The sequence below is a fragment of the Tetrahymena thermophila genome (genome assembly GCF_000189635.1).
Source record: "Tetrahymena thermophila SB210 genomic scaffold scf_8254734, whole genome shotgun sequence".
Taxonomy (NCBI): Eukaryota; Ciliophora; class Oligohymenophorea; order Hymenostomatida; family Tetrahymenidae; genus Tetrahymena; species Tetrahymena thermophila.
Genome location: NW_002476498.1, coordinates 1 through 26,952, shown reverse-complemented (window position 1 = coordinate 26,952; position 26,952 = coordinate 1). Strand labels below are relative to the sequence as shown.

The 26,952-nt window shown below is 21.5% G+C and overlaps 3 protein-coding genes across 3 annotated transcripts; all 3 read left to right on the top strand. All coding sequences in view use genetic code 6, as the record gives it.

The window, feature by feature from the left end:
* Nucleotides 1-255: 255 nt before the first annotated feature.
* TTHERM_001356321 (kinase domain protein) lies at nucleotides 256-7,567 on the top strand (the record flags this gene model as incomplete). Its single annotated transcript, XM_012796400.1, has 20 exons — nucleotides 256-688; nucleotides 1,373-1,564; nucleotides 1,622-1,677; nucleotides 1,730-1,786; nucleotides 1,840-2,118; nucleotides 2,341-2,403; nucleotides 2,479-2,869; nucleotides 3,059-3,247; nucleotides 3,305-3,363; nucleotides 3,417-3,494; nucleotides 3,548-3,996; nucleotides 4,695-4,784; nucleotides 5,047-5,136; nucleotides 5,400-5,489; nucleotides 5,751-5,840; nucleotides 6,103-6,192; nucleotides 6,456-6,545; nucleotides 6,748-6,837; nucleotides 7,100-7,189; nucleotides 7,432-7,567. 20 exons carry the CDS (start codon nucleotides 256-258, stop codon nucleotides 7,565-7,567), a joined length of 3,102 nt encoding a protein of 1,033 aa, XP_012651854.1.
* Nucleotides 7,568-11,599: 4,032 nt separating this feature from the next.
* TTHERM_001356310 (kinase domain protein) lies at nucleotides 11,600-18,682 on the top strand (the record flags this gene model as incomplete). The annotated part of the gene is made up of 19 exons (XM_012796399.1): nucleotides 11,600-12,059; nucleotides 12,722-12,913; nucleotides 12,971-13,026; nucleotides 13,079-13,135; nucleotides 13,189-13,467; nucleotides 13,637-13,699; nucleotides 13,757-14,165; nucleotides 14,359-14,547; nucleotides 14,605-14,663; nucleotides 14,717-14,794; nucleotides 14,849-15,297; nucleotides 16,059-16,148; nucleotides 16,416-16,505; nucleotides 16,773-16,862; nucleotides 17,133-17,222; nucleotides 17,477-17,566; nucleotides 17,830-17,919; nucleotides 18,187-18,276; nucleotides 18,547-18,682. The coding sequence occupies 19 exons, from the start codon at nucleotides 11,600-11,602 to the stop codon at nucleotides 18,680-18,682; spliced, it is 3,057 nt and encodes a 1,018-aa protein (XP_012651853.1).
* A 1,871-nt stretch (nucleotides 18,683-20,553) lies between these two features.
* On the top strand, nucleotides 20,554-24,230 carry TTHERM_01356300 (kinase domain protein; the record flags this gene model as incomplete). Its single annotated transcript, XM_001029671.4, has 11 exons — nucleotides 20,554-20,741; nucleotides 20,979-21,068; nucleotides 21,336-21,425; nucleotides 21,689-21,778; nucleotides 22,046-22,135; nucleotides 22,394-22,483; nucleotides 22,748-22,837; nucleotides 23,101-23,190; nucleotides 23,458-23,547; nucleotides 23,784-23,873; nucleotides 23,949-24,230. Coding segments are annotated over 11 exons (1,280 nt in total), but the record flags the coding sequence as incomplete, so codon positions are not given.
* Between the last annotated feature and the right edge of the window lie 2,722 nt (nucleotides 24,231-26,952).

Sequence of the window (26,952 nt, the reverse complement as noted above, 5' to 3'; positions counted from 1 at the left end):
TTGAATATTTAATGATATAATTTGAGAGATAATATTATATTTAAAAACTAATAAAAACTTCATCTTGATTAGGCTCTTTTTTTTATGAGCTAAATTAATCAAATTTCTTTGAATTAATCTCTATAAATAGTGATACTCAAAATCTCTTTTGCATATAAAATTTTCACATCAAAACAAAAACAACTGTTTTTAGTAAAAAGCATAGCTCACAGCCTACTCTTAAAAAGTTAATAGCCTAGACAACTCCTCACCTCAATGGGATAGGATTAATCAAAATAAAAAAAGTTCATAGAATTTTATAAATAGTTAGTAAAAGGAATATCAGAAAAGATCCCCAAGGATTGTTAGATACAAAAGCATGGTTTGAAAGAAATAATCAAATTGATCCTCAACCAGAAAAAACAATTCTAAAATTTAGAGTACTTAAGCAGCGGTGCTTATGCCCTCGTCTTGAAGGCTAAAAACATTAACAGTAATCGCATGGTTGCCCTTAAATTCCTAACATGTACTAGCAAAGAGGGTTTAAAAGGTATCGAATCTTTGAAAAAAGAATATGAATTGCTTCAGAAATTCAGCTAATCTGATTTTTTGGTAAATGTCTATGATTGCTTCTATCTAATGGAAGAAGATGTAGAAGTGGATAAAGATGAGAAGTCCTTTTTTGTGATGGAAATGGAGCTTTGCGAATGTATTCAAAATATTATTTTTCCTCCATTTTTTTTTCTCCCCCAATTTTTAGAAAAATCTATCTGAAAAAGCTAAAAAAAATATGATGCTATTTTATTTTTTACATAATTTATGATTGTTGAAGTTCCGCCATTTTAAAAGGTCAAATTCATATTTTTTCTAAGTCTTTTTGGATTTCATTACTTTTGAAGTAGAAAAAGATTTGTGTTAAGCTAATTTATTTAATTTGGTAACTAACTATAATAGAAATTATTTATTTTATAAAATTTTATTATTTTTAATTTTTTTAATTCCCCCAAAAAGAAGGCATCTTTAATTAAATTTCTATTGAATTTTAGTAGGTTTCTTAATTAAATGTTCTAGAAGATTGATTAATCTAAATTTAATAATCTATTAACCCAATATTATAATTATAAATTTAATTTTATAATTCATTTTTTAATAATTAACAAAATTTTATGAACAAAGTTTTAAATAATTTAAATTAAACAAAATATATTATTAATAATATATTTTTTAAATAATAGTTTTTATTTTTGTCAAAAAACTTTTTTATTTATTAATTTTAATTTATAAACATTTTTACATTAAAATATGTTTTTAAATATATATAGAGCAAATTTTAAAAATATCTTTCTTTAATTTCATAAATATTACAAAATACTTGTTTGTATTTTATAAATAGAAAATCTTAAACAGCTCTTCGATTTTTTTAGAAACACATAACTTCCATCTCAATAAATAAAGGAAATAATAGCTATTCAAATGTTAGAAGGATTAAATACCCTACATATTAAAAATATCATGCATAGAGATATCAAGCCTAATAATTTCCTAGTTTGTCCTTCTCAAACTTATGGATTTACAATCAAAATCTGTAAAATATTTAGATTTTTACAAAATATATCAATTTAAAAAATTATTGATAATCAAGGTGATTTGGGATTTGCATCTGCAGTAACAAAATCGAAAAGCCATTACCTATCAAAGGTAAACATCAAAATATTATTTAAAATTAATCTTACATTATTTTAATCTATAGAAAGGAACTGATACTTACTTCGCTCCAGAGGTAGAAAAAGGATAATCCAGAATTCAGGTTTTTAAACAAAACTAATCTTTAAATTTTTAATTTAATTTTAATGTTTAAAGTCGGATCTCTTTTCTCTAGGACTAGTATTACTTGAGCTAGATAATCTGAATGTTCTAAATCAAAATTGGATTGACTTTGATATAAAAGGAGAGATATATTAAGGAAAAGGAATAGCTTCGTAATATTAGATTGATAGAAATTCTAATATTTATAAAATAGCAGAGATTTGCTTAAAACCAAATTATTTGGAAAGGACAACTTCAGGAGACCTACTTTCTGAACTTATTAAGCTTCATGGAAAACCATTGAAATTCACGCTTTCATCTATGATATTAGAAGTAATGAATACAATTACCAATTTTTTTCTGGCTAATCTAATTAATTAACTAACCATTTAACTCAAAATATTTAATGTAATTTTAAACTTTGCTTCTTGATAATAAAAGTCAATTTAATAAAATCTTTGATCTGAATATAAAATATCTGATCCGAATTTTAATATCAGCTCAACCCTGCTTGTTATAGACAACAAACATTAATTATTATTTTTTTATTGATAGGAACAAATTCCGTAATAAGCATAATACATATTCAATAGAATTAATGAGCTTGAAAAAAATAAAGTAAAAATATTATTATATTTATATTTTATATTCCAAATTATTAATTTTATGATTTTCATAACAATCTTTTCTAAGCAAACTTAATTTGAGAAGGATGCACAAATCTTGATTGATAACACAGATTCAAGAATAATGAGAAAAGATACTAATCAAAAATTTACAAAAGTAGAAATTCTATCCAAGTTATTAAAAAGTATATATGAAGATAAGAAATATGCAAATAATTTCCAAATTCTTAATTTTGGAAGCTTTGGTATGATATTATCTACTAAAAAAGTTGAGTTCAACAACAAGGAAATAGTATTAAAAATACAAAAGATAGTAAATGAGCAAGAAATTTAAAATGAAATTAGAATAATGTAATAATTAAAAACACCTTTAATTGTCTAGCTATATGACAATTATATCATAGAAAAAGCTACAGCACCTGAAAAGTATGTAGTTTTTGAATTAGAAAAATGTTCATGTAAATTCTTATATAAAAATTTATAAAATTGTAAATATTTTAATTTGTTATTAAATTAAATGTAAATTTTAAATATACCACTTAAAGTATTTTAGTAGCATATTAGGCTAATCTAATAATAAGCTACTCATTTATTGTTGAGGTTATAATATCTATAATAATTTTTTCATATCATTTATTGTAAAAAAGGTTCACTTAAGGAATATCTAGAAAGATAAGGAAGAGAAAGAGAGTTTAGCGATGAAGAAAAATTGAATATTGCAATCCAAGTAATTGACTCTGTCAATTATATTCATTGTTTTAATATTATTCATAGAGATATTAAACCTGACAATTTTTTGGTTTGTTTGGATGGCAATCAACTTGAAATCAAACTATGTAATTTATCCTGATATTTTTTAATTTTTAAAAACAATTTAATCATTTTAATATTAGGTGATTTTGGATTATCTGCTTAACTTGAAAAAAATTGTGAATAAATTGAAATTTTAGATGTAAATTATTTTAGTTAATATAAAATTATCAAGTAGTTTTAATATATTTTTAGATGCTAGGAAATTATGCCTACATGGCACCTGAAATTTTAGCTAAAAATGATAATTAAAATAAGATTTACTCTAAAAAAGTAATATTGTTATAACTACTTCTTAATATATACAAATAAATTTTTGTTTTAAGTCGGATTCTTATTCAGTTGGCTTACTACTATCTTTGCTTGACAATTACTTGATTTTGAAAGAAAAAGCAGGAGTTATTTTTGCGAATATGACTTTAAATTAATATGAAGAGCCTTTCAAAAAATAAAAAATAAATATTAAGCGAGACACTGAAATATTTAAATTTATTCAACAATTAGTCGTCTGGGAAAGAGTTAATAGGGCTTCTCTTTCTATTATTGTTGAATAGAATTCAAAAAAATTCAAATCAAACTAAAATGATATGAAATAAATTATATCATAGCATAGTTTAGGTCCAATATAAAATGTTGAGACTGTAAACATTGGATCTATTGCTCCATTACTTTCTTAAAATTAGATTCAAATTTAGGATATCAAGTAAATATAAATAAAGAGTAAGGAGGATTTGCATAAAATTAGAGAATTTCAAAATATCGAAATAGATTTAAGGTAATTATATATATAAAATTAATTTAAATTGAAATTAAATATCTTCAAATTATCATTTAAGAATTCAAATACAAGATTCAATTAACATTTTATATCTTTATAGAAATTATGAATGATTTGATATTTAATAATTTATGATGGATACATCCTTTAAAAATTTTTAACTTAAAGATAAAATTATTATCTATTAATACAATCTACAATAAAAAAATAAACTTTATTAATTGTTTAATAATAAAATCTATTGAGGTGATAATTAAAATTTACAAAAATATTGCAAATGCAATAAAATTTCAAAAATATCAAAGAATTTTAACTTTTTACAAAATTTGAAAATAAATACCTTCCTATTAATTTAATCTCATAACCTTTATTTTTGATGAATCGAAGAAAAAAAACCCAAGCTCTCTTTTTTATTTTTTTGATTAATAGAACAATTCCAGAATATTTTTAAATCAATTAAATATTTATATATCTTTATTTATTATTAATTGAGCATTAAATAGCTGGGCTTGTAAAAAATACACGGGATTTTAGTATAACTTGCTTATTTACTTACTAATCAAATAAAATATAGCGAATTTCTTTACTTACTCATCACAACACAACTAAAATACTAACGAAAGCCATCGTTTTTTTACCATTATTTCTCCTCCATATTTATTTATTTAATTTGTTATTTATTCTTATATTTAAAGTGAGAATAATATTAGCGATGAGGGAGCAAAAGATTTAGGCACAGGAATAGCCTAGTGCAATAATATCACAACTTTGAATCTTGATTTACTGTAAAAATTAAATTTTTTGATTGATAAACCAATAATTGAGAATTTATTATTTTAAGCTTTTAATTTAGTTATTAACTAATTAAGCCAGCTTGTCATTTACTAACTAACTTGCTTATTTATTTACTAACCAAATAAAATATAACGAATTTCTTTACTTACTCATCACAACACTACTAAGATACTAACGAAAGCCATCGTTTTTTTACCATCCTTTCTCTTCCATATTTATTTATTTTATTCGTTATTTTTCTTATATTTAAAGTTGGAATAATATTGGTGATTAGGGTGCAAAAGATTTAGGCACAGGAATAGCCTAGTGCAATAATATCACAACTTTGACTCTTAATTTACTGTAAAAGTTAAATTTATTGATTGATAAACTAATAATTGAGAATTGATTATTTTAAGCTTTTGCCTTAGTTATTAACTAATTAAGCCAGCTTTTCGTTTATTAACTAACTTGCTTATTTAATTATTAAATAAATAAAATATAATGAATTTCTTTACTTACTCATCACAACACAACTAAAATACTAACGAAAGCCATCATTTTTTTACCATCTTTTCTCCTCAATATTTATTTATTAATTTCGTTATTTATTCTTTTATTTAAAGTTGGAATAATATTGGTGATCAGGGTGCAAAAGATTTAGGCATAGGAATAGCTTAGTGCAAGAATATCACTACTTTGACTCTTAATTTAGGGTAAAAAATAAATTTATTGATTAATAAACTAATAATTGGGAATTGATTATTTTAAGCTTTAACTTAATTATTAGCTAATTAAACCAGCTTGTCATTTACTAACAAACTTGCTTATTTATTTACTTACCAAATTAAAAAAACGAATTGCAAAATTTACTCATCACAACACAACTAAAATACTAACGAAAGCCATCGTTTTTTTACCATCCTTTCCCCTCCATATTTATTTATTTAATTCGTTATTTATACTTATATTTAAAGTTTGAATAATATTGGTGATGAGGGAGCAAAAGATTTAGGTACAGGAATAGCCTAGTGCAAGAATATCACAACATTGACGCTTAATTTATAGTAAAAATTATATTTATTGATTGATAAACTAAAAATTGAGAATTGATTATTTTAAGCTTTTGACTTATTTATTAGCTAATTAAGCCAGCTTGTCATTTACTAACTAACTTGCTTATTTACTTACTAACCAAATAAAATATAACTAATTTCTTTACTTACTCATCACAACATAACGAAAATACTAACGAAAGCCATCGTTTTTATACCCTCCTTCTCCTCCATATTTTTTTATTTAATTCTTTATTTATTCTTATATTTAAAGTTCGAATAAAATTGGTGAAGAGGGTGCAAAAGATTTAGGTACAGGAATAACCTAGTACAAGAATATCACAACTTTGACTCTAAGAATAAGGTAAAAATTAAATTTATTGATTGATAAACTAATAATTAAGAATTGATTATTTTAAGCTTTGGAATTAGTTATTAGCTAATTAAGCCAGCTTGCCATTTACTAAAATAACTTATTTATTTACTTTCTAACCAAATAAAATATAACTAATTTCTTTGCTTACTCATCCAACACAACTAAAATACTAACGAAAGCCATCGTTTTTTTACCATCCTTTCTCCTCCATATTTATTTATTTAATTCGTTATTTATTCTTTTATTTAAAGTGGGAATAATATTGGCGATAAGGGTGCAAAAGATTTAGGCACAGGAATAGCCTAGTGCAAGAATATCACAAATTTGACACTTCAATTAGGGTAAAAATTAAATTTATTGATTGATACACTAATAATTGAGAATTTATTATTTTAAGCTTTTGCTAACCAAATAAAACATAGCGAATTTCTTTACTTATTCATTATAACTTAACTAAAATACTAACGAAAGCAATCATTTTTTTATCATCCTTTCTCCTCCATATTTATTTATTTAATTCTTTATTTATTCTTATATTTAAAGTTCGAATAAAATTGGTGAAAAGGGCGCAAAAGATTTAGGCACAGGAATAGCCTAGTGCAAGAATATCACAACTTTGACGCTTGGTTTAGGGTAAGAATTAAATTAATTGATTGATAAACTAGTAATTGAGAATTTATTATTTTAAGCTTTTGACTTAGTTATTAACTAATTAAACCATCTTGTCATTTACTAATTAACTTGCTTATTTACTTACTAATCAAATAAAATATAACGAGTTTCTTTACTTACTCATCACAACACAACCAAAATACTAACGAAAGCCATCGTTTTTTACCATCCTTTCTCCCCTATATTTATTTATTTAATTTATTATTTATTTTTATATTTAAAGTTCAAATAATATTGATGCATAGGGTGCAAAAGATTTATGCAGAGGAATAGCCTAGTGCAAGAATATCAAAACTTTGACACTTGATTTACTGTAAAAATTAAATTAATTGATTGATAAACTAATTATTGAGAATTGATTATTTTAAGCTTTTTACTTAGTTATTAGAAAATTAATCCAGCTTGCTTATTTACTTAATAATCAAATAAAATATAACGAATTTCTTTACTTACTCATCACAACACAACTAAAATACTAACGAAAGCCATCATTTTTTATATCCTTTCTCCGCCATATTTATTTATTTAATTCTTTATTTATTCTTATATTTAAAGTGAGAATAAAATTGGTGCATAGAGTGCAAAAGATTTAGGCATAGGAATAGCCTGGTGCAAGAATATCACAACTTTGACTCTTTAATTAGGGTAAAAATTAAATTTATTGATTGATACACTAATAATTGAGAATTGATTATTTTAAGTTTTTGACTTAGTTATTAGCTAATTAGGCTAGCTTGTCATTTACTAACTAACTAATTTGCTTATTTACTTACTAAGCAAATAAAATATAACGAATTTCTTTACTTACTCATCACAAAACAACTAAAATACTAACAAAAGCCATCGTTTTTTAAAATATTATATGTATAGAGTACACACATAGCGCACTTTCATTACCACTGCTACAACTTAAATAAAATTAACATTTAAAAAATTAAATTAAAATTAAAAAATATTTTAAGTCTAAAAATAGCAAAACTATAAATTTTATTAACATATTATTTAAAAAAAAATAAATTAAAAATAATAAAAAAATTCTAAAATTTCTTAAAAATATATTATAAATTGAAAAAAAAAAATAATATTTTAGCAAAATAAACTATTTTTTTATGCTTGTATTATAAAATGCTTCTTTAAGTTTATCATAATTTATATAATTTTATTAAATAATTAATTAAAAAAAAATAAAATAATAGATTTTCATTTTAAATATCTTTGAAAATTATGATTTTTATATATTCTGCAAGAATTACCCGCTCTTCGTTCTTTCTCAAAATGTTTAATTTTAATGTGCAAAGTTTTTTAAATAACATGATGTGCATTTAAAACATAATTACCCTTTTTAATAGCTATTATATTTATTTAGAACATAATTATATTTATAAAACATAATGGCTTTCAATATTTTTTCTGATAAAAATAACTAGTTGTAATCTTAAATCTAACAAAATAATTATTTCTTTATTTAAAAATTTTTGATTGATTTAAATTATATTTGTTGAAATTATAACTTTTTATTTTAAAGTTTAGGTTATGATTAGTGTATTTAACTGAAGAATTCATTAGAAACATAAATACAAGCTAAAGTAAAATATAATTAGTTAAATCTATAAAAAATTCATTTATTTTAACTAATAAAATAGATAACTATAGATTGACAATCAACTAAAAGTTAAATATAATAAACCTGAAATTTAATAATTTTATAAAGTTAAAAATTAAATTCTGCATAAATAAGTTATAAAAAAAAAATTTTTTATTTTATTTTTTTATAAATGTATTGATTAATTATATCATGGCTATAAATCTTAATCACAAATTGATCATCTTTAAAATAATTTTATTTTTAAAAACATGAACTGATGTGATGAATTTATATAATTTATTAGAAATAGAATCAGACAATATCGCTTTAAATATACCCTCAAAAAAACTTTAATATTTAATAAATATATAGTAGTCAGATTATTTATTTATTTAATAAATACTTTTCTCTCACTAAATTTAATTCAAAATTACAAAATAATATTTATTTCCTAATAAATTTTGAAAATATATTAAAATCATATTTCATTTTATGTAATCTTTATCTCAATCTTTATCACTATAAAATGTTTGATCGAATAATTTTTTTCATGATCAAGATTAATTTCAGAATAATCACCAAAATGTTAATAATAATCTCATTCTTCATATTCATCCATTTCACCTTCATCAATATAAAATATCTAGACATAATAAATATTGATTATGTTTTTAAAAATTACCAGTTTTATATTTCTTAATTTTTATTTTTTGTATTTTTAAATAAAATTAATTAAAGATGAATAATAATCTAATAATAAGGAATTATTATTTTTGTTAATAAATTATTAAAGAGAATTAATGTAAAAATTATCTGAAAAATATAAATTATCATAAATAACTATAAAAAGTTTTATTAAATAATTTAATTTATAAAATAACAAATAAAAACATGTCATATATATATTAATAATTGAATAAGAAAAAGGATAATATGATAAAGAATATAGTTAAATAAAATCTGAATAAGAATAACCAAAAAAATCCTTTTAATAATCTGAGAAGGAATAATGAAAAAAAATATATTTAATAATATTTATTTAAGTTGAATAATAAATAATCTCAATAAATTCCATTCATTGGTTATTTAAATGGTTAATAATTTCAAGAATAGAATCCTTAAATATCCAAGGATAAATATTAATTATTGAAACAGGAATGATATTCAGCATTACTCTAGCTTTCCAAATTTGATTGTTCGTCATTAATAAAAAGGATTTTATCATGAAAATAATTATTAATTAAAAATATAATTAAAGTGTATGCCACAAATAATAATATTATACATTAAGAAAAACTTTTAGATATTGTTAGAATCAATGAATATATAAAAACTTTAGATAAAAAAGTAAATTTAGTTGATAATATAAAATTACTCAGACGTAGTAATAATAGCAACCTTAACCAATTTAATAAATTTATATTCAGCAAAAAAATGATGATGAACAGTGATGATTTTAGAACAAAAAAAAATTATTTAGGCTTTTTTCAAAAATTTAACCAAATTATCATTTTTATTTATAGTAGAATTATCATTTTTTTAAATTTTGAATTTCTTAGAAAGTATATTTTATATCAGTTTAATTTTATTTTTTAAAATAAGCCAATAAAAATATTTAAAATATTCATAAAAATTAATGTTTAATTAAAATGATTAAGATTTAAAATTTTTATATTAATTCATTAAATATAGGTGAAGTATATCAAAATTATTTTACATACTTTCTCAATTCTTCCACAAATATAACAAAAAATATATAAATATATGTAAGCTAGTGATAAAAAAATTAAATTATTCTTTTTAGTAAATTAAAAATTAATTATATGGCTTTTAGCAATAGAATTATTATTTTAGTATGTATTCAAGTTTCGAGTAAATATATTTGCATAAAAAATATTGAGGTTTGAAGATTCAGTGGTGTATAATTTAATAATAATAATATAGATTAGAGCCGAAATATGAATTATGGTTAAGAAAATAACATTTATTAGTTTTTATCTTATGATTTAATTTACTTAAACATTAAAAAGTGAACTAGATTTAATTTTGACATATTTAAATAGAAAAAAAATATTTCTAGGTAGTTTTTTTATAAAAAAATTTGAAAAAATCCAACAAATAGGTTTTTTTATGAAAATATTTATTATGAAATTTTTTAAATGAAAAAATGAAAAATATTTATTGACTTCTTTAAACTGCTTGTTGCTTTTGTGAAAGAAAAAATAAATAAATTGTAAAAGATATTAGTTAGTATATTGATAAATAAATAAGTTAAGACTTTTTCCTTAAGACTCAATTAATTAATATAGATAGATGGATATTTTATATGAAAATAAATGTGCTTTTCCACTAATTATTATTCATTCATTTATTCACTTTATTTTTAAATTTTAGCCTGAAATTTTGTTCAACGAATGTAAACAAAAAATATAAAGAGCCTTAAGAAACTAATCAAAGTATGCAAATGTTTAGCTAATAAATTTCTACTAACTATATGATACATAGGCTATGCTAAAAACCATAATACATACACCAGGTTAAGGCGAATAGTATTTAGCTCAAAAAGGTATTAATAAAAATCTTTGAATTTCTTTGAAGTATCAGTATTTTTTAGAATTTGATAATCAATTTTTAATTATTTTAATATTTTAAATGAATTAGCCAATTTAAATATTTAAAATAATTTAATTTTTATTTATTTTATACTTTCTAATAAAATAAAACAATTTTATTATCACATGTGGTTTTTTGTTTATAAAATAAAAATAATTATTACATTTTTATTTTAAAATCAATTATGTTTTATTATAATATTTAAATATATTATTTTATTACATTTTCTTATAAAAAATTAATATTATTTTTATTAATTTGCATTTATATATTTAATGATATTATTTGAGAGATTTTATTATATTTGAAAACTAATAAAAACTTCATCTTGATTAGGCTCTTTTTTTTATCAGCTAAATTAATCGAATTTCTTTGAGTTAATCTCTATAAATAGTGATAGTCTAAATTTCTTTTGCGTATATATATTATTTTCACATCAAAACAAAAAACAACTGTTTTTAGTAAAAAAGCATAGCTCACAGCCTACTCTTCAAAAGTTAATAGCCTAGCCAACTCCTCACCTCAATGGGATAGAATTAATCAAAATCAAAATAGTCCATAGAATTTTATAAATAATTAGTAAGAGGAATATCAGAAAAGATCCCCAAGGATTGTCAGATACAAAAGCATGCTTTGAAAGTAATAATCAAATTGATCCTCAACCAGAAAAAATATTTCTAAAATTTCGAGTACTTAAGCAGCGGTGCTTATGCCCTCGTCTTGAAGGCTAAAAATGTTAAGAGTAATCGCATGGTTGCCCTTAAATTCCTAACATGTACTAGCAAAGAGGGTTTGAAAGGTATTGAATCTTTGAAAAAAGAATATGAATTGCTTCAGAAATTCAGCTAATCTGATTTTTTGGTAAATGTCTACGATTGCTTCTATCTAATGGAAGAAGATGTAGAAGTGGATAAAGATGGTAATGAAAAACCCATCATAACAAAAGAGAAGTCCTTTTTTGTGATGGAAATGGAGCTTTGCGAATGTATTCAAAATATTATTTTTCCTCCATTTTTTTTCTCCCTCCCAATTTTAAAAAAAATCTATCTGAAAAAGCTAAAAAAATATGATGCTATTATATTTTTTACATCATTTATGTTTATTGAAGTTCCGCCATTTTAAAAAAGTCAAATTCATATTTATTTTTTTAAGTCTTTTTGGATTTGATACTTTTGAAGTAGAAATAGATTTGTGTTAAGCTAATTTATTTAATTTGGTAACTATAATAGAAATTATTTATTTTATAAAATTTTATTATTTTTAATTTCTAAATTCCCCCCCAAAAAAAGCATCTTTAATTAAATTTCTATTGAATTTTAGAAGATTTCTTAATTAAATGTTCTAGAAGATTATTAATTAATCGAAATTTTATAATCTATTAACCCAATATTATAATTCTAAATTTAATTTTTTAATAATTAATAAAATTTTATGAATATAGTTTTAAATAATTTAATTAAACAAAATATCTTATTAATATATTTTTTGAATAATAATTTTTAATTTTGTCAAAAAACTTTATTATTTATTTATTATAAACATTTTTACATTAAAATATGTTTTTAAATTTATATATAGCAAATTTTTTAAATACTTTTCTTTAATTTCATAAATATTACAAAATATTTGTTTTTATTTTATAAATAGAAAATCTTAAACAGCTCTTCGATTATTTAAGAAACACATAACTTCCATCTCAAGAAATAAAAGAAATAATAGCTATTCAAATGTTAGAAGGATTAAATACCCTCCATATCAAAAATATCATGCACAGAGACATCAAGCCTAATAATTTCCTAGTTTGTCCTTCTCAAACTTATGGATTTACAATCAAAATCTGTAAAAAATTTAGATTTTTACAAAATCTATCAATTTAAAAAATTATTGATAATCAAGGTGATTTGGGATTTGCATCTGCAGTAACAAAATCGAAAAGCCATTACCTATCAAAGGTAAACATCAAAATATTATTTAAAATTAATCTTACATTATTTTAATCTATAGTAAGGAACTGATACTTACTTCGCTCCAGAGGTAGAAAAAGGATAATCCAGAATTCAGGTTTTTAAACAAAACTAATCTTTAAATTTTTAATTTAATTTTAATGTTTAAAGTCGGATCTCTTTTCTCTAGGACTAGTATTACTTGAGCTAGATAATCTGAATGTTCTAAATCAAAATTGGATAGACTTTGATATAAAAGGAGAATTATATTAAGGAAAAGGAATAGCTTCGTAATATTAGATTGATAGAAATTCTAATATTTATAAAATAGCAGAGATTTGCTTAAAATCAAATTATTTGGAAAGGACAACTTCAGGAGACCTACTTTCTGAACTTATTAAGCTTCATGGAAAACCACTGAAATTCACACTTTCATCTATGATATTAGAAGTAATGAATACATTTACTAATTTTTTTCTGGCTAATCTAATTAATTAAGCGTTTAATCCAAAATATTTAATGTAATTTTAAATTTTGCTTATTGATAATAGAAGTCATTTTAATAAAATCTTTGATCTGAATTTACAACAAAAATTAATTATTATTTTTTTATTGATAGGAACAAATTCCGTAGTAATCATAATAAATATTCAATAGAATTAATGAGCTTGAAAAAAATAAAGTAAAAATATTATTATATTTATATTTTACATTCCAAATTATTAATTTTATGATTTAGATAACAATCTTTTCTAAGCAAACTTAATTTGAGAAGGATGCACAAATCTTGATTGATAACACAGATTCAAGAATAATGAGAAAAGATAATAATCAACAATTTACAAAAGTAGAAATTCTATCCAAGTTATTAAAAAGTTTATATGAAGATAAGAAATATATAAATAATTTCCAAATTCTTAATTTTGGAAGCTTTGGTATGATATTATCCACTAAAAAAGTAGAGTTTAATAACAAGGAAATAGTATTAAAAATACAAAAGATAGTAAATGAATAAGAAATTTAAAATGAAATTAGAATAATGTAATAATTAAAGACACCTTTAGTTGTCTAGCTATATGATAATTATATCATAGAAAAAGCTACAGCACCTGAAAAGTATGTAGTTTTCGAATTAGAAAAGTGTTCATGTAAATTCTTACATAAAAATTTATAACATTGCAAATATTTTATTTAATTTTTTATTCAATTAAATGTAAGTTTTAAATATACAACTTAATGTATTTTAGTAGCATATTAGGCTAAGCTAATAATAAGCTACTCATTTATTGTTGAGGTTATAATATCTATAATAATTTTATCATATCATATATTGTAAAAAAGGTTCACTTTAGGAATATCTAGAAAGATAAGGAAAAGAAGGAGAGTTTAGTGATGAAGAAAAATTGAATATTGCAATCCAAGTAATTGACTCTGTCAATTATATTCATTGTTTTAATATTATTCATAGAGATATTAAACCTGATAATTTTTTGGTTTGTTTGTATGGCAATCAACTTGAAATCAAACTATGTAATTTATCCTGATATTTTTTAATTTTTAAAAATAATTTAATCATTTTAATATTAGGTGATTTTGGATTATCTACTTAACTTGAAAAAAATTGTGAATAAATTGAAATTTTAGATGTAAGTCATTTTAGTTAATATACAATTATCAAGAAGTTTTAATATATTTTTAGATGGTAGGAAATTGGGCGTACATGGCACCTGAAATTTTAACTAAAAATAATGATTAAAATAAGATATACTCTAAAAAAGTAATTATTATTATAACTGCTTCTTAATATATACAAATAAATTTTTGTTTTAAGTCGGATTCTTATTCAGTTGGCTTACTACTATCTTTGCTTGACAATTACTTAATTTTGAAAGAATTAACAGGAACTACTTTTATGAATATGACTTAAAATTAATATGAAGAGCCTTTCAAAAAATAAAAAATAAAAATTAAGCAAGACACTGAAATATTTAAATTTATTCAACAATTAGTTGTCTGGGAAAGAGTCAACAGGGCTTCTCTTTCTATTATTGTTGAATAGAATTCAAACAAATTCAAATCAAACTAAAATGATATGAAATAAATTATATCATAGCATTATTTAGGTCCTATATAAAATATTGAGGCTGTAAACATTGGATCTATTGCTCCACTACTTTCTTAAAATTAGATTCAAATTAAGGATATCAAGTAAATAGAAATAATGAGAATGGATGATTTGCATAAAATTAGTGAATTTCAAAATGTCGAAATAAATTTAGGGTAATTATATTAAAATTAATTTAAATTGAAATTAAATTTCCACAAATTATCATTTAAGAATTCAAATACAAGATTTAATCAACATTTTATATTTTTTCTAGAAATTATTAATGATTTAATATTAAATAATTTATAATGGATACATCCTTTCTATAAAAAGTTAAAAAATTTGAAATTAAAGATAAAATTATTATCTATTAATACAATCTATAAAAAAAAATAAACTTTATTATTGATTTAATAATAAAATCTATTGAGATGATAATTCAAATTTACAAAAATATCACAAATAGTTAAAAATCAAAAAATTTCAAAAAAAGATAAATATCAATAATAGTAAATTATTACATTAATAATTTAATCACTCTAATTTATTAATCGATATAATTTTTTTAAATATTTCTGTGTTTAAAGACTTTAAAATAAAAATAAAAAAACAAATATTTTTTTAATTAATATTATTATTTTTATAATTATTTATTATAATTCATTTTTTCATTTAAAAAAATCTATGTTTAATAATTCTAATTAAAAGGATAGAAATATTTTTTATTAATTAAAAATATTAAAATTGATTAAAATAATTTGATAAATATTAAAATATAACTCACCAATTAAATACTTAATAAAATGAAAATTGCGAATTTCTTTACTTACTCATCACAACACAACTTAAATACTAACGAAAGCAATCGTTTTTTTACCATGATTTCTCCTACATATTTATTTATTTAATTCGTTATTTATTCGAATATTTAAAGTTAGAATAAAATTGGTGATGAGGGTGCAAAAGATTTAGGCACAGGAATAGCCTAGTGCAAGAATATCACAACTTTAACACTTTTTTTAAGGTAAAAATTAAATTTATTGATTGATAAACTAATAATTGAGAATTGATTATTTTAAGCTTTTGACTTAGTTATTAGCTAATTAAGGCAACTTGTCATTTACTAACTAACTTGCTTATTTACTTACTTACTAACCAAATAATATATAACAAATTTCTTTACTTATTCATCACAACACAACTAAAATACTAACGAAAGCCATCGTTTTTTTACCATCCTTTCTCCTCCATATTTATTTATTTAATTCGTTATTTATTCTTATATTTAAAGAACGAATAATATTGGTGCATAGGGTGCAAAAGATTTAGGCACAGGGATAGCCTAGTGCAATAATATCACAACTTTAATGCTTGATTTATAGTAAAATTAAATTTATTGATTGATAAACTAATAATTGAGAATTGATTATTCTAAGCTTTTTACTTAGTTATTAGCTAATTAAGCCAGCTTGTCATTTACTAACTAACTTGCTTATTTACTTACTTACTAACCAAATAAAATATAACGAATTTCTTTACTTACTCATCACAACACAACTAAAATACGAATGAAAGCCATCGTTTTTTTTACCATCCTTTCTCCTCCATATTTATTTATTTAATTCGTTATTTATTCGAATATTTAAAGTTAGAATAAAATTGGTGATGAGGGTGCAAAAGATTTAGGCACAGGAATAGCCTAGTGCAAGAATATCTCAACTTTAAAGATTGATTTAAAGTAAAATTAAATTTATTGATTTATAAACTAATAATTGAGAATTGATTATTTTAAGCTTTTGACTTAGTTATTAGCTAATTAAGCCAGCTTATCATTTACTAACTAACTTGCTTATTTACTTACTTACTTACTAACCAAATAATATATAACGAATTTGTTTACTTATTCATCACAACACAACTAAAATACTAACGAAAGCCATCGTTTTTTTACCATCCTTTCTCCTCCATATTTACTTATTTAATTGGTTATTTATTCTTATATTTAAAGTTAGAATAATATTGGTGCATAGGGTGCAAAAGATTTAGGCACAGGAATAGCATAGTTCAAGAATATCACAACTTTAATGCTTGATTTATAGTAAAATTAAATTTATTGATTGATAAACTAATAATTGAGAATTGATTATTCTAAGCTTTTTACTTAGTTATTAGCTAATTAAGCCAGCTTGTCATTTACTAACTAACTTGCTTATTTACTTACTTACTAACCAAATAAAATATAACGAATTTCTTTACTTACTCATCACAACACAACGAAAGCCATCGTTTTTTTACCATCCTTTCTCCTCCATATTTATTTATTTAATTCTTTATTTATTCTTATATTTAAAGTTAGAATAAAATTGGTGATAAGGGTACAAAATATTTAGGCACAGGAATAGCCTAGATCCAGAATATCACAACTTTAAGGCTCAATTTAGGGTAAAAATTAAATTTATTGATTGATAAACTAATAATTGAGAATTGATTATTTTAAGCTTTTGACTTAGTTATTAGCTAATTAAGCCAGCTTGTCATTTACTAACTAACTTGCTTATTTACTTACTAACCAAATAAAATATAACGAATTTCTTGACTAACTCATCACAACACTACTAAAATACTAACGAAAGCCATCGTTTTTTTACCATCCTATCTCCTCCATATTTATTTATTTAATTCGTTATTTATTTTTATATTTAAAGAACGAATAATATTGGTGCATAGGGTGCAAAAGATTTAGGCACAGGGATAGCCTAGTGCAATAATATCACAACTTTAATGCTTGATTTATAGTAAAATTAAATTTATTGATTGATAAACTAATAATTGAGAATTGATTATTCTAAGCTTTTTACTTAGTTATTAGCTAATTAAGCCAGCTTGTCATTTACTAACTAACTTGCTTATTTACTTACTTACTAACCAAATAAAATATAACGAATTTCTTTACTTACTCATCACAACACAACTAAAATACGAATGAAAGCCATCGTTTTTTTTACCATCCTTTCTCCTCCATATTTATTTATTTAATTCGTTATTTACTCTTATATATAAAGGTGGAATAAAATTGGTGATGAGGGTGCAAAAGATTTAGGCACAGGAATAGCCTAGTGCAAGAATATCTCAACTTTAAAGATTGGTTTAAAGTAAAATTAAATTTATTGATTTATAAACTAATAATTGAGAATTGATTATTTTAAGCTTTTGACTTAGTTATTAGCTAATTAAGCCAGCTTATCATTTACTAACTAACTTGCTTATTTACTTACTTACTTACTAACCAAATAATATATAACGAATTTGTTTACTTATTCATCACAACACAACTAAAATACTAACGAAAGCCATCGTTTTTTTACCATCCTTTCTCCTCCATATTTACTTATTTAATTGGTTATTTATTCTTATATTTAAAGTTAGAATAATATTGGTGCATAGGGTGCAAAAGATGTAGGCACAGGAATAGCCTAGTGCAAGAATATCACAACTTTATAGCTTGGTTTAAAGTAAAAATTAAATTTATTGATTGATAAACTAATAATTGAGAATTGATTATTTTAAGCTTTTGACTTAGTTATTAGCTAATTACGCCAGCTTGTCATTTACTAACTAACTTGCTTATTTACTTACTAACCAAATAAAATATAACGAATTTCTTTACTTACTCATCACAACACAACTAAAATACTAACGAAAGCCATCATTTTTTAAAATACTACGTATAGAATACACACATAGCGCACTGTTCACATATGCTCAAATTAATCAAAAAGAATCAAATTATTTGTGAGCATCTTGTAAATTCACTTTTAAATGTGAACTTTCATTACCACTGCTACAACTTAAATAAAATAAACATTTAAAAAAATTAAATAAAAATAAAAAAATATTTTAAGCCTAAAAATAGCCAAACTAAAATTTTATTGACATATTAAAAAAAAAAAAATTAAAAATAATAAAAAAATTCTAAAATTTCTTTAATTATCTGATAAATTTAATAAAAAAATAATATTTTATCAATAAAACCTACTTTTTTATGCTTATATTATAAGATGCTTCTTTGAGTTTATCATAATTTCTATAATTTTATTAAATAATAAATTAAAAAAATAATATAATCAATTTTATATTTTAAATATCTTGAAAATTATTATTTTTATATATTCTGCAAGAATTATCAACTTTGCGTTCTCTCTTAAAATGCTTAATTTTAATGTGCGAAGTTTTTTAAATAATATTATGTGCATTTATAACATAATTACCCTTTTTAATAGCTATTAGATTTATTTAAAACATAATTATATTTATTAAACATAATGACTTTCAATATATTTTTTCTGATAAAAATAATTAGTTGTAATCTTAAATCTAACAAAATAATTATTTCTTTATTTAAAAAATTTTGATTGATTTAAATTTTATTTGTTGAAATTATAACTTTTTATTTTAAAGTTTAGATGATTATTAGACAATCTAATTGAAGAATTTATTAGAAACATAAATACAAGCTAAAGTAAAATATAATTAGTTAAATTTATAAAAAATTCATTTATTTTAACTAATAAAATAGATAACTATATATTGACAATCAACTAAAAGTTAAATATAAAAAACCTGAAATTTAATAATTTTATAAAATAAAAAGTTAAATTCTGCATAAATAAATTATAAAAAAAAATATTTTTTAATTTTGTTATTTTTATAAATTTATTGATTAATTAAATCGTAGCTATTAATAAAAATATGATTTATACCTAAAAACTTTGTTTAAATCCTAATCACAAGTTAATCTTGTTTAAAATAATTTTATTTTTAAAAACATGAACTGATGTGGTGAATTTATATAATTTATTAGAAATATTATTATTTGAATCAGACAATATCTCTTTAAATATGCCCCCAAAAAAACTTTAATATTTAATAAATATAAAGTAGTCAAATATTTATTTATCTATACATATAATTACTTTTCTCTCACTAAATTTAATTCAAAATTATAAAATAATATTTATTTCCTAAAAAATTTTGAAAATAGATTAAAATCATATTTCATTTTACATAATCTTTATCACTATAAAATGTTTGATAGAATAATTTGTTTCATTATCAAAGATTATTTCAGAATAACCACCAAAATGTTAATAATAATATTATTCTTCATATTCATCCATTTCACCTTCATCAATATAAAATATCTGGACATATAGCTATTCTCGATATTTTATTTTAGTAAGAAAATAGTAAATTACTTAATTATAATTTTAATATTAAATAATTATATATATGAATATTTAACAATAATATGTAGTTTATATTTTATATTTTTAAGTATTTTATTTTAAAGATATTTTAAAAACATTAAAATTGATTAAAATAATTTGATAAATATTAAAATATAACCCACCAATTAATTACTTAATAAAATGAAAATTGGTAAGCAAAAGCTTGATACATCTTTTTTTACCATCATTTCTCCTCTATATTTATTTATTTAATCCGTTATTTATTCTTATATTTAAAGTTGTAATTATATTGGTGCATAGGGTGTAAAAGATTTAGGCACAGGAATAGCCTAGTGCAAGAATATCACAACTTTAACGCTTGATTTATAGTAAAATTAAATTTATTGATTGATAAACTAATTATTGAGAATTGATTATTTGACTTAGTTATTAGCTAATTAAGCCAGCTTGTCATTTACTAACTTACTAACCTAATAAAATATAACAAATTTGTTTACTTACTCATCACAACACAACTAAAATACTAACGAAAGCCATCGTTTTTTTACCATCCTTTCTCCTCCATATTTATTTATTTAATTCGTTATTTATTCTTATATTTAAAGACACAATAATATTGGTTATGAGGGTGCAAAAGATTTAGGCACAGGAATAGCCTAGTGCCATAATATCACAACTTTAACTATTAATTTAAGGTAAAAATTAAATTTATTGATTGATAAACTAATAATTGAGAATTAATTATTTTAAGCTTTTGACTTAGTTATTAGCTAATTAAGCCAGCTTGTCATTTACTAACTAACTTGCTTATTTACTAACTTACTAACCAAATAAAATATAACGAATTTCTTTACTTACTCATCACAACACAACTAAAATACTAACGAAAGCCATCGTTTTTTTACCATCCTTTCTCCTCCATATTTATTTATTTAATTCGTTATTTATTCTTATATTTAAAGTTGGAATAAAATTGGTGATGAGAATGCAATAGATTTAGGCACAGGAATAGCCTAGTGCAAGAATATCACAACTTTAACGCTCAATTTAGGGTAAAAATTAAATTTATTGATTGATAAACTAATAATTGAGAATTGATTATTTTAAGCTTTTGACCAAGTTTTTAGCTAATTAAGCCAGCTTTTCATTTACTAACTAACTTGCTTATTTACTAATTTACTAACCAAATTAAATTTTACGAATTTCTTTACTTACTCATTACAACACAACTAAAATACTAACCAAAGCCATCGTTTTTTTACCATACTTTCTCCTCCATATTTATTGAATTCGTTATTTATTCTTATATTTAAAGATATAATAATATTGGTGCATAAGGTGCAAAAGATTTAGGCACAGGAATAGCCTAGTGCCAGAATATCACAACTTTAACTCTTAATTTAAGGTAAAAATTAAATTTATTGATTGATAAACTAATAATTGAGAATTGATTATTTTAAGCTTTTGACTTAGTTATTAGCTAATTAAGCTAGCTTGTCATTTACTAACTAACTTGCTTATTTACTAACTTACTAACCAAATAAAATATAATGAATTTGCTTACTTACACATCACAACACAACTAAAATACTAACGAAAGCCATCATTTTTTTACAATCATTACTCATGCATATTTATTTATTTAATTCGTAATTTATTCTTATATATAAAGAGAGAATAATATTGGTGAATAGGGTACAAAAGATTTAGGAACAGGAATAACCTAGTGCCAGAATATCACAAATTTAACGCTCAATTTAGGGTAAAAATTAAATTTATTGATTGATAAATTAATAATTGAGAATTGATTGTTTTAAGCTTTTGAGTTAGTTATTACCTAATTAAGGCAGCTTGTCATTTACTAACTAACTTGCTTATTTACTAACTTACTAACCAAATAAAATATAATGAATTTCTTTACTTACTCATCTCAACACAACTAAAATACGGTAACATCATTTTTTTACCATCCTTTCTCCTCCATATTTATTTAATTCGTTATTTATTCTTATATTTATAGAGCGAATAAAATTGGTAATGAGGGCGCAAAAGATTTAGGCACAGGAATAGCCTAGTGCAAGAATATCACAACTTTAACGCTCAATTTAGGGTAAAAATTAAATTTATTGATTGATAAACTAATAATTAAGAATTGATTATTTTAAGTTTTTGACTTAGTTATTAGCTAATTAAGCCAGCTTTTCATTTACTAACTAACTTGCTTATTTACTTACTTACTAACCAAATAAAATATAACGAATTTCTTTACTTACTCTCACAACACAACTAAAATACTAACGAAAGCCATCATTTTTTAAATCCTTTCTCCTCCATATTTATTTATTTAATTCGTTATTTATTCATATATTTAAAGTTGGAATAAAATTGGTGATGAGTGTGCAAAAGATTTAGGCAAAGGAATAGCCTAGTGCAAGAATATCACAACTTTAACGCTCAATTTAGGGTAAAAATTAAATTTATTGAATGATAAACTTATAATTGAGAATTGATTATTTTAAGCTTTTGACTTAGTTATTAGCTAATTAAGCCAGCTTGTCATTTACTAACCAATTTGCTTATTTACTTACTAACCAAATAAAATATAACGAATTTCTTTACTTTCTGATCGCAACACGACTAAAATACTAACGAAAGCCATCATTTTTTTATCACCCTTTCTCCTCCATATTTATTTATTTAATTCGTTATTTATTCTTATATTTAAAGTTGGAATAAAATTTGTGATGAGGATGCAAAAGATTTAGGCACAGTAATTGCCTAGTGCAAGAATATCACAACTTTAACGTTCAATTTAGGGTAAAAATTAAATTGATTGATAGATAAACTAATAATTGAGAATTGATTATTTTAAGATTTTGACTTAGTTATTAGCTAATTAAGCCAGCTTGTCATTTACTAACTAACATGCTTATTTACTAACTTACTAACAAATTAAAATATAACAAATTTGTTTAGTTACTCATCACAACACAACTAAAATACTAACGAAAGCCATCGTTTTTTTACCATCCTTTCTCCTCCATATTTATTTATTTAATTCGTTATTTATTCTTATATTTAAAGAGCGAATAATATTGGTGCATAGGGTGCAAAAGATTTAGGCACAGGAATAGCCTAGTGCAAGAATATCACAACTTTAACGCTCAATTTAGGGTAAAAATTAAATTTATTGATTAATAAACTAATAATTGAGAATTGATTATTTGACTTAGTTATTAGCTAATTAAGCCAGCTTGTCATTTACTAACTTACTAACCTAATAAAATATAACAAATTTATTTACTTACTCATCACAACACAACTAAAATACTAACGAAAGCCATCATTTTTTAAATCCTTTCTCCTCCATATTTATTTATTGAATTCGTTATTTATTCTTATATTTATAGAGCGAATAATATTGGTGATGAGGGAGCAAAAGATTTAGGCACAGGAATAGCCTAGTGCAAAAATATAACAACTTTAACGCTTAATTTAAGGTAAAAAATTAATTTATTGATTGATAAACTAATAATTAAGAATTGATTATTTTAAGCTTTTGACTTAGTTGTTAGCTAATTAAGCCAGCTTGTCATTTACTAACTAACTTGCTTATTTACTTACTTACTAACCAAATAAAATATAACGAATTTCTTTACTTACTCATCACAACACAACTAAAATACTAACGAAAGCCATCGTTTTTTTACCATCCTTTCTCCTCCATATTTATTTATTTAATTCGTTATTTATTCTTATATTTAAAGATATAATAATATTGGTTATGAGGGTGCAAAAGTTTTAGTCACAGGAATAGCCTAGTGCCAGAATATCACAACTTTAACGCTTGATTTATAGTAAAATTAAATTTATTGATTGATAAACTAATAATTGAGAATTGATTATTTTAAGCTTTTGACTTAATTATTAGCTAATTAAGCCAGCTTGTCATTTACTAAATAATTTACTTACTAACCAAATAAAATATAACGAAATTCTTTACTTACTCATCACAACACAACTAAAATACTAACGAAAGCCATTTTAAAATACAATGTAAAGAATACACACATAGCGCACTGTTCACATATGCTCAAATTAATCAAAAAATATCAAATTATTTGTAAGCATCTTGTAAATTCAATTTTAAATGTTAACTTTCATTACCACTGCTACAACTTAAATAAAATAAACATTTAAAAATATTAAATTAAAATTAAAAAATATTTTAAGCCTAAAAATAACCAAACAATAAATTTTATTGACATATTTAAAAAAAAATTAAATAAAAATAATAAAAAAATTCTAAAATTTCTTTAATTATCTGATAAATTTAATAAAAAAAATAATATTTTAGCAATATAACCTATTTTTTATGCTAATATTATTAGATGCTTCTTTGAGTTTATCATAATTTCTATAATTTTATTAAATAATAAATTAAAAAAATAATATAACCGATTTTATATTTTAAATATCTTGAAAATTATGATTTTTATATATTCTGCAAGAATTACCAACTGTGCGTTCTCTCTCAAAATGCTTAATTTTAATGTGCGAAGTTTTTTAAATTACATTATGTGCATTTAAAACATAATTACCATTTTAAATAGCTATTAGATTTATTTAAAACATAATTATATTTATTAAACATAATGACTTTCAATATTTTTTCTGATAAAAATAATTAGTTGTAATCTTAAATCTAACAAAATAATTATTTCATTATTTAAAAATGTTTGATTGATTTAAATTTTATTTATTGAAATTATAACTTTTAATTTTAAAGTTTAGATTATGATTAGAGAATCTAATTGAAGAATTCATTAGAAAAATAAATAATACAAGCAAAAGTAAAATATAATTAGTTAAATTTATAAAAAATTGATTTACTTTAACTAATAAAATAGATAACTATAAATTGACAATCAACTAAAAGTTAAATATAAAAAACCTGAAATTTAATAATTTTATAAATTCAAAAGATAAATTCTGTATAAATAAATTACAAAAAAAAATATTTTTTAATTTTGTTATTTTTATAAATTTATTGATTAATTAAATCATAAATATTAATAAAAATATGATTTATACCTAAAAACTTTGTTTAAATCCTAATCATAAGTTGATCTTCTTTAAAATAATTTTATTTTTAAAAACATGAACTGATGTGGTGAATTTATATAATTTATTAGAAATACTATTATTTGAATAAGACAATATCTCTTTAAATATGCTCCCAAAAAAACTTTAATATTTAATAAAGTCAAATATTTATTTATCTATGCAAATTATTACTTTTCTCTCACTAAATTATTTCCTAAAAAATTTTGAAAATAGATTAAAATCATATTTCATTTTATATAATCTTTATCTCCATCTATATCACTATAAAATGTTTGATCGAATAATTTTATTCGTGATCAAGATTAATTTCAGAATAATCACCAAAATGTTAATAATAATCTTATTCTTCATATTCATCCATTTTACCTTCACCAATATAAAATATCTGGACATATTGATTATGGATTAAAAATTACCAGTTTTATATTTCTGAATTTTTATTTTTTAGTGTTTTTAAACAAAATTAATTTAAGATGAAAAAGATTCGAATAATAAGGAATTATTATTTTTGTTAATAAATTATTAAAGAAAATTAACATAAAAATTATCTGAAAAATATAAATTATCATAAATAACTATATAAAGATTTATTAAATAATTTAATTCATAAAATAACAAACAATTAAAGATCATATATATAAATTAAATAACCGAATAAGAATAAGGAGAATATGAAAAAGAATACAGTTTAATAAAATCTGAATAAGAATAACCAAAAAAATCTTTTTAATAATCTGAGTAGGAATAATCAAAAAAATATATTTAATAATCTTTTATTTAAGATGAATAATAAATAATCTCAATAAATGTCATATATTAGTTATTTAAATAGTTAATAATTTCAAGAATAGAATCCTTAAATATCCAAGGATAACATAACTTTTGCTTTCCAAATTAGATTGTTCATCATTAATAAAAAGGATTTTAACATAAAAATAATTATTAATTAAAAAGATAATTAAATTGTATGCCACAAATATTAATTTTTTACATTATGAAAAACTTTTAGATAGTGTTAGAAACAATGAAAATATAAAAATTTTAGATAAAAAGTAAATTTAATTGATAATATAAAATTATTCAGACATAGTAATAATAGCAACCTTAACCAATTTAATAAATTTATATTCAGCTTAAACTTTTAGGTTCAAGTGTATATTAAGGGAGAGTTAGCCATTTTTTTTATTTACTATTTATAAATTAATATGAAATTTTATTTTTCTTATTAATAAAATTATTTCCTTGATCGCTCATTATCAGCAATCAATCATTTTTAAAATACTAAATTGCTATAAAACTCACTCTCAAAAGGATATTTAAAAGACTGTTATATTTATCTCTCTATTACAAAAAAAAGCTGCAATTATTAATACTCAGGTAAAAATAGTAAGAGAAAAGTATTTCAAATAGTGATATTTTTTTGTAAGCTTTTGTAGAAAATATAAATAATTA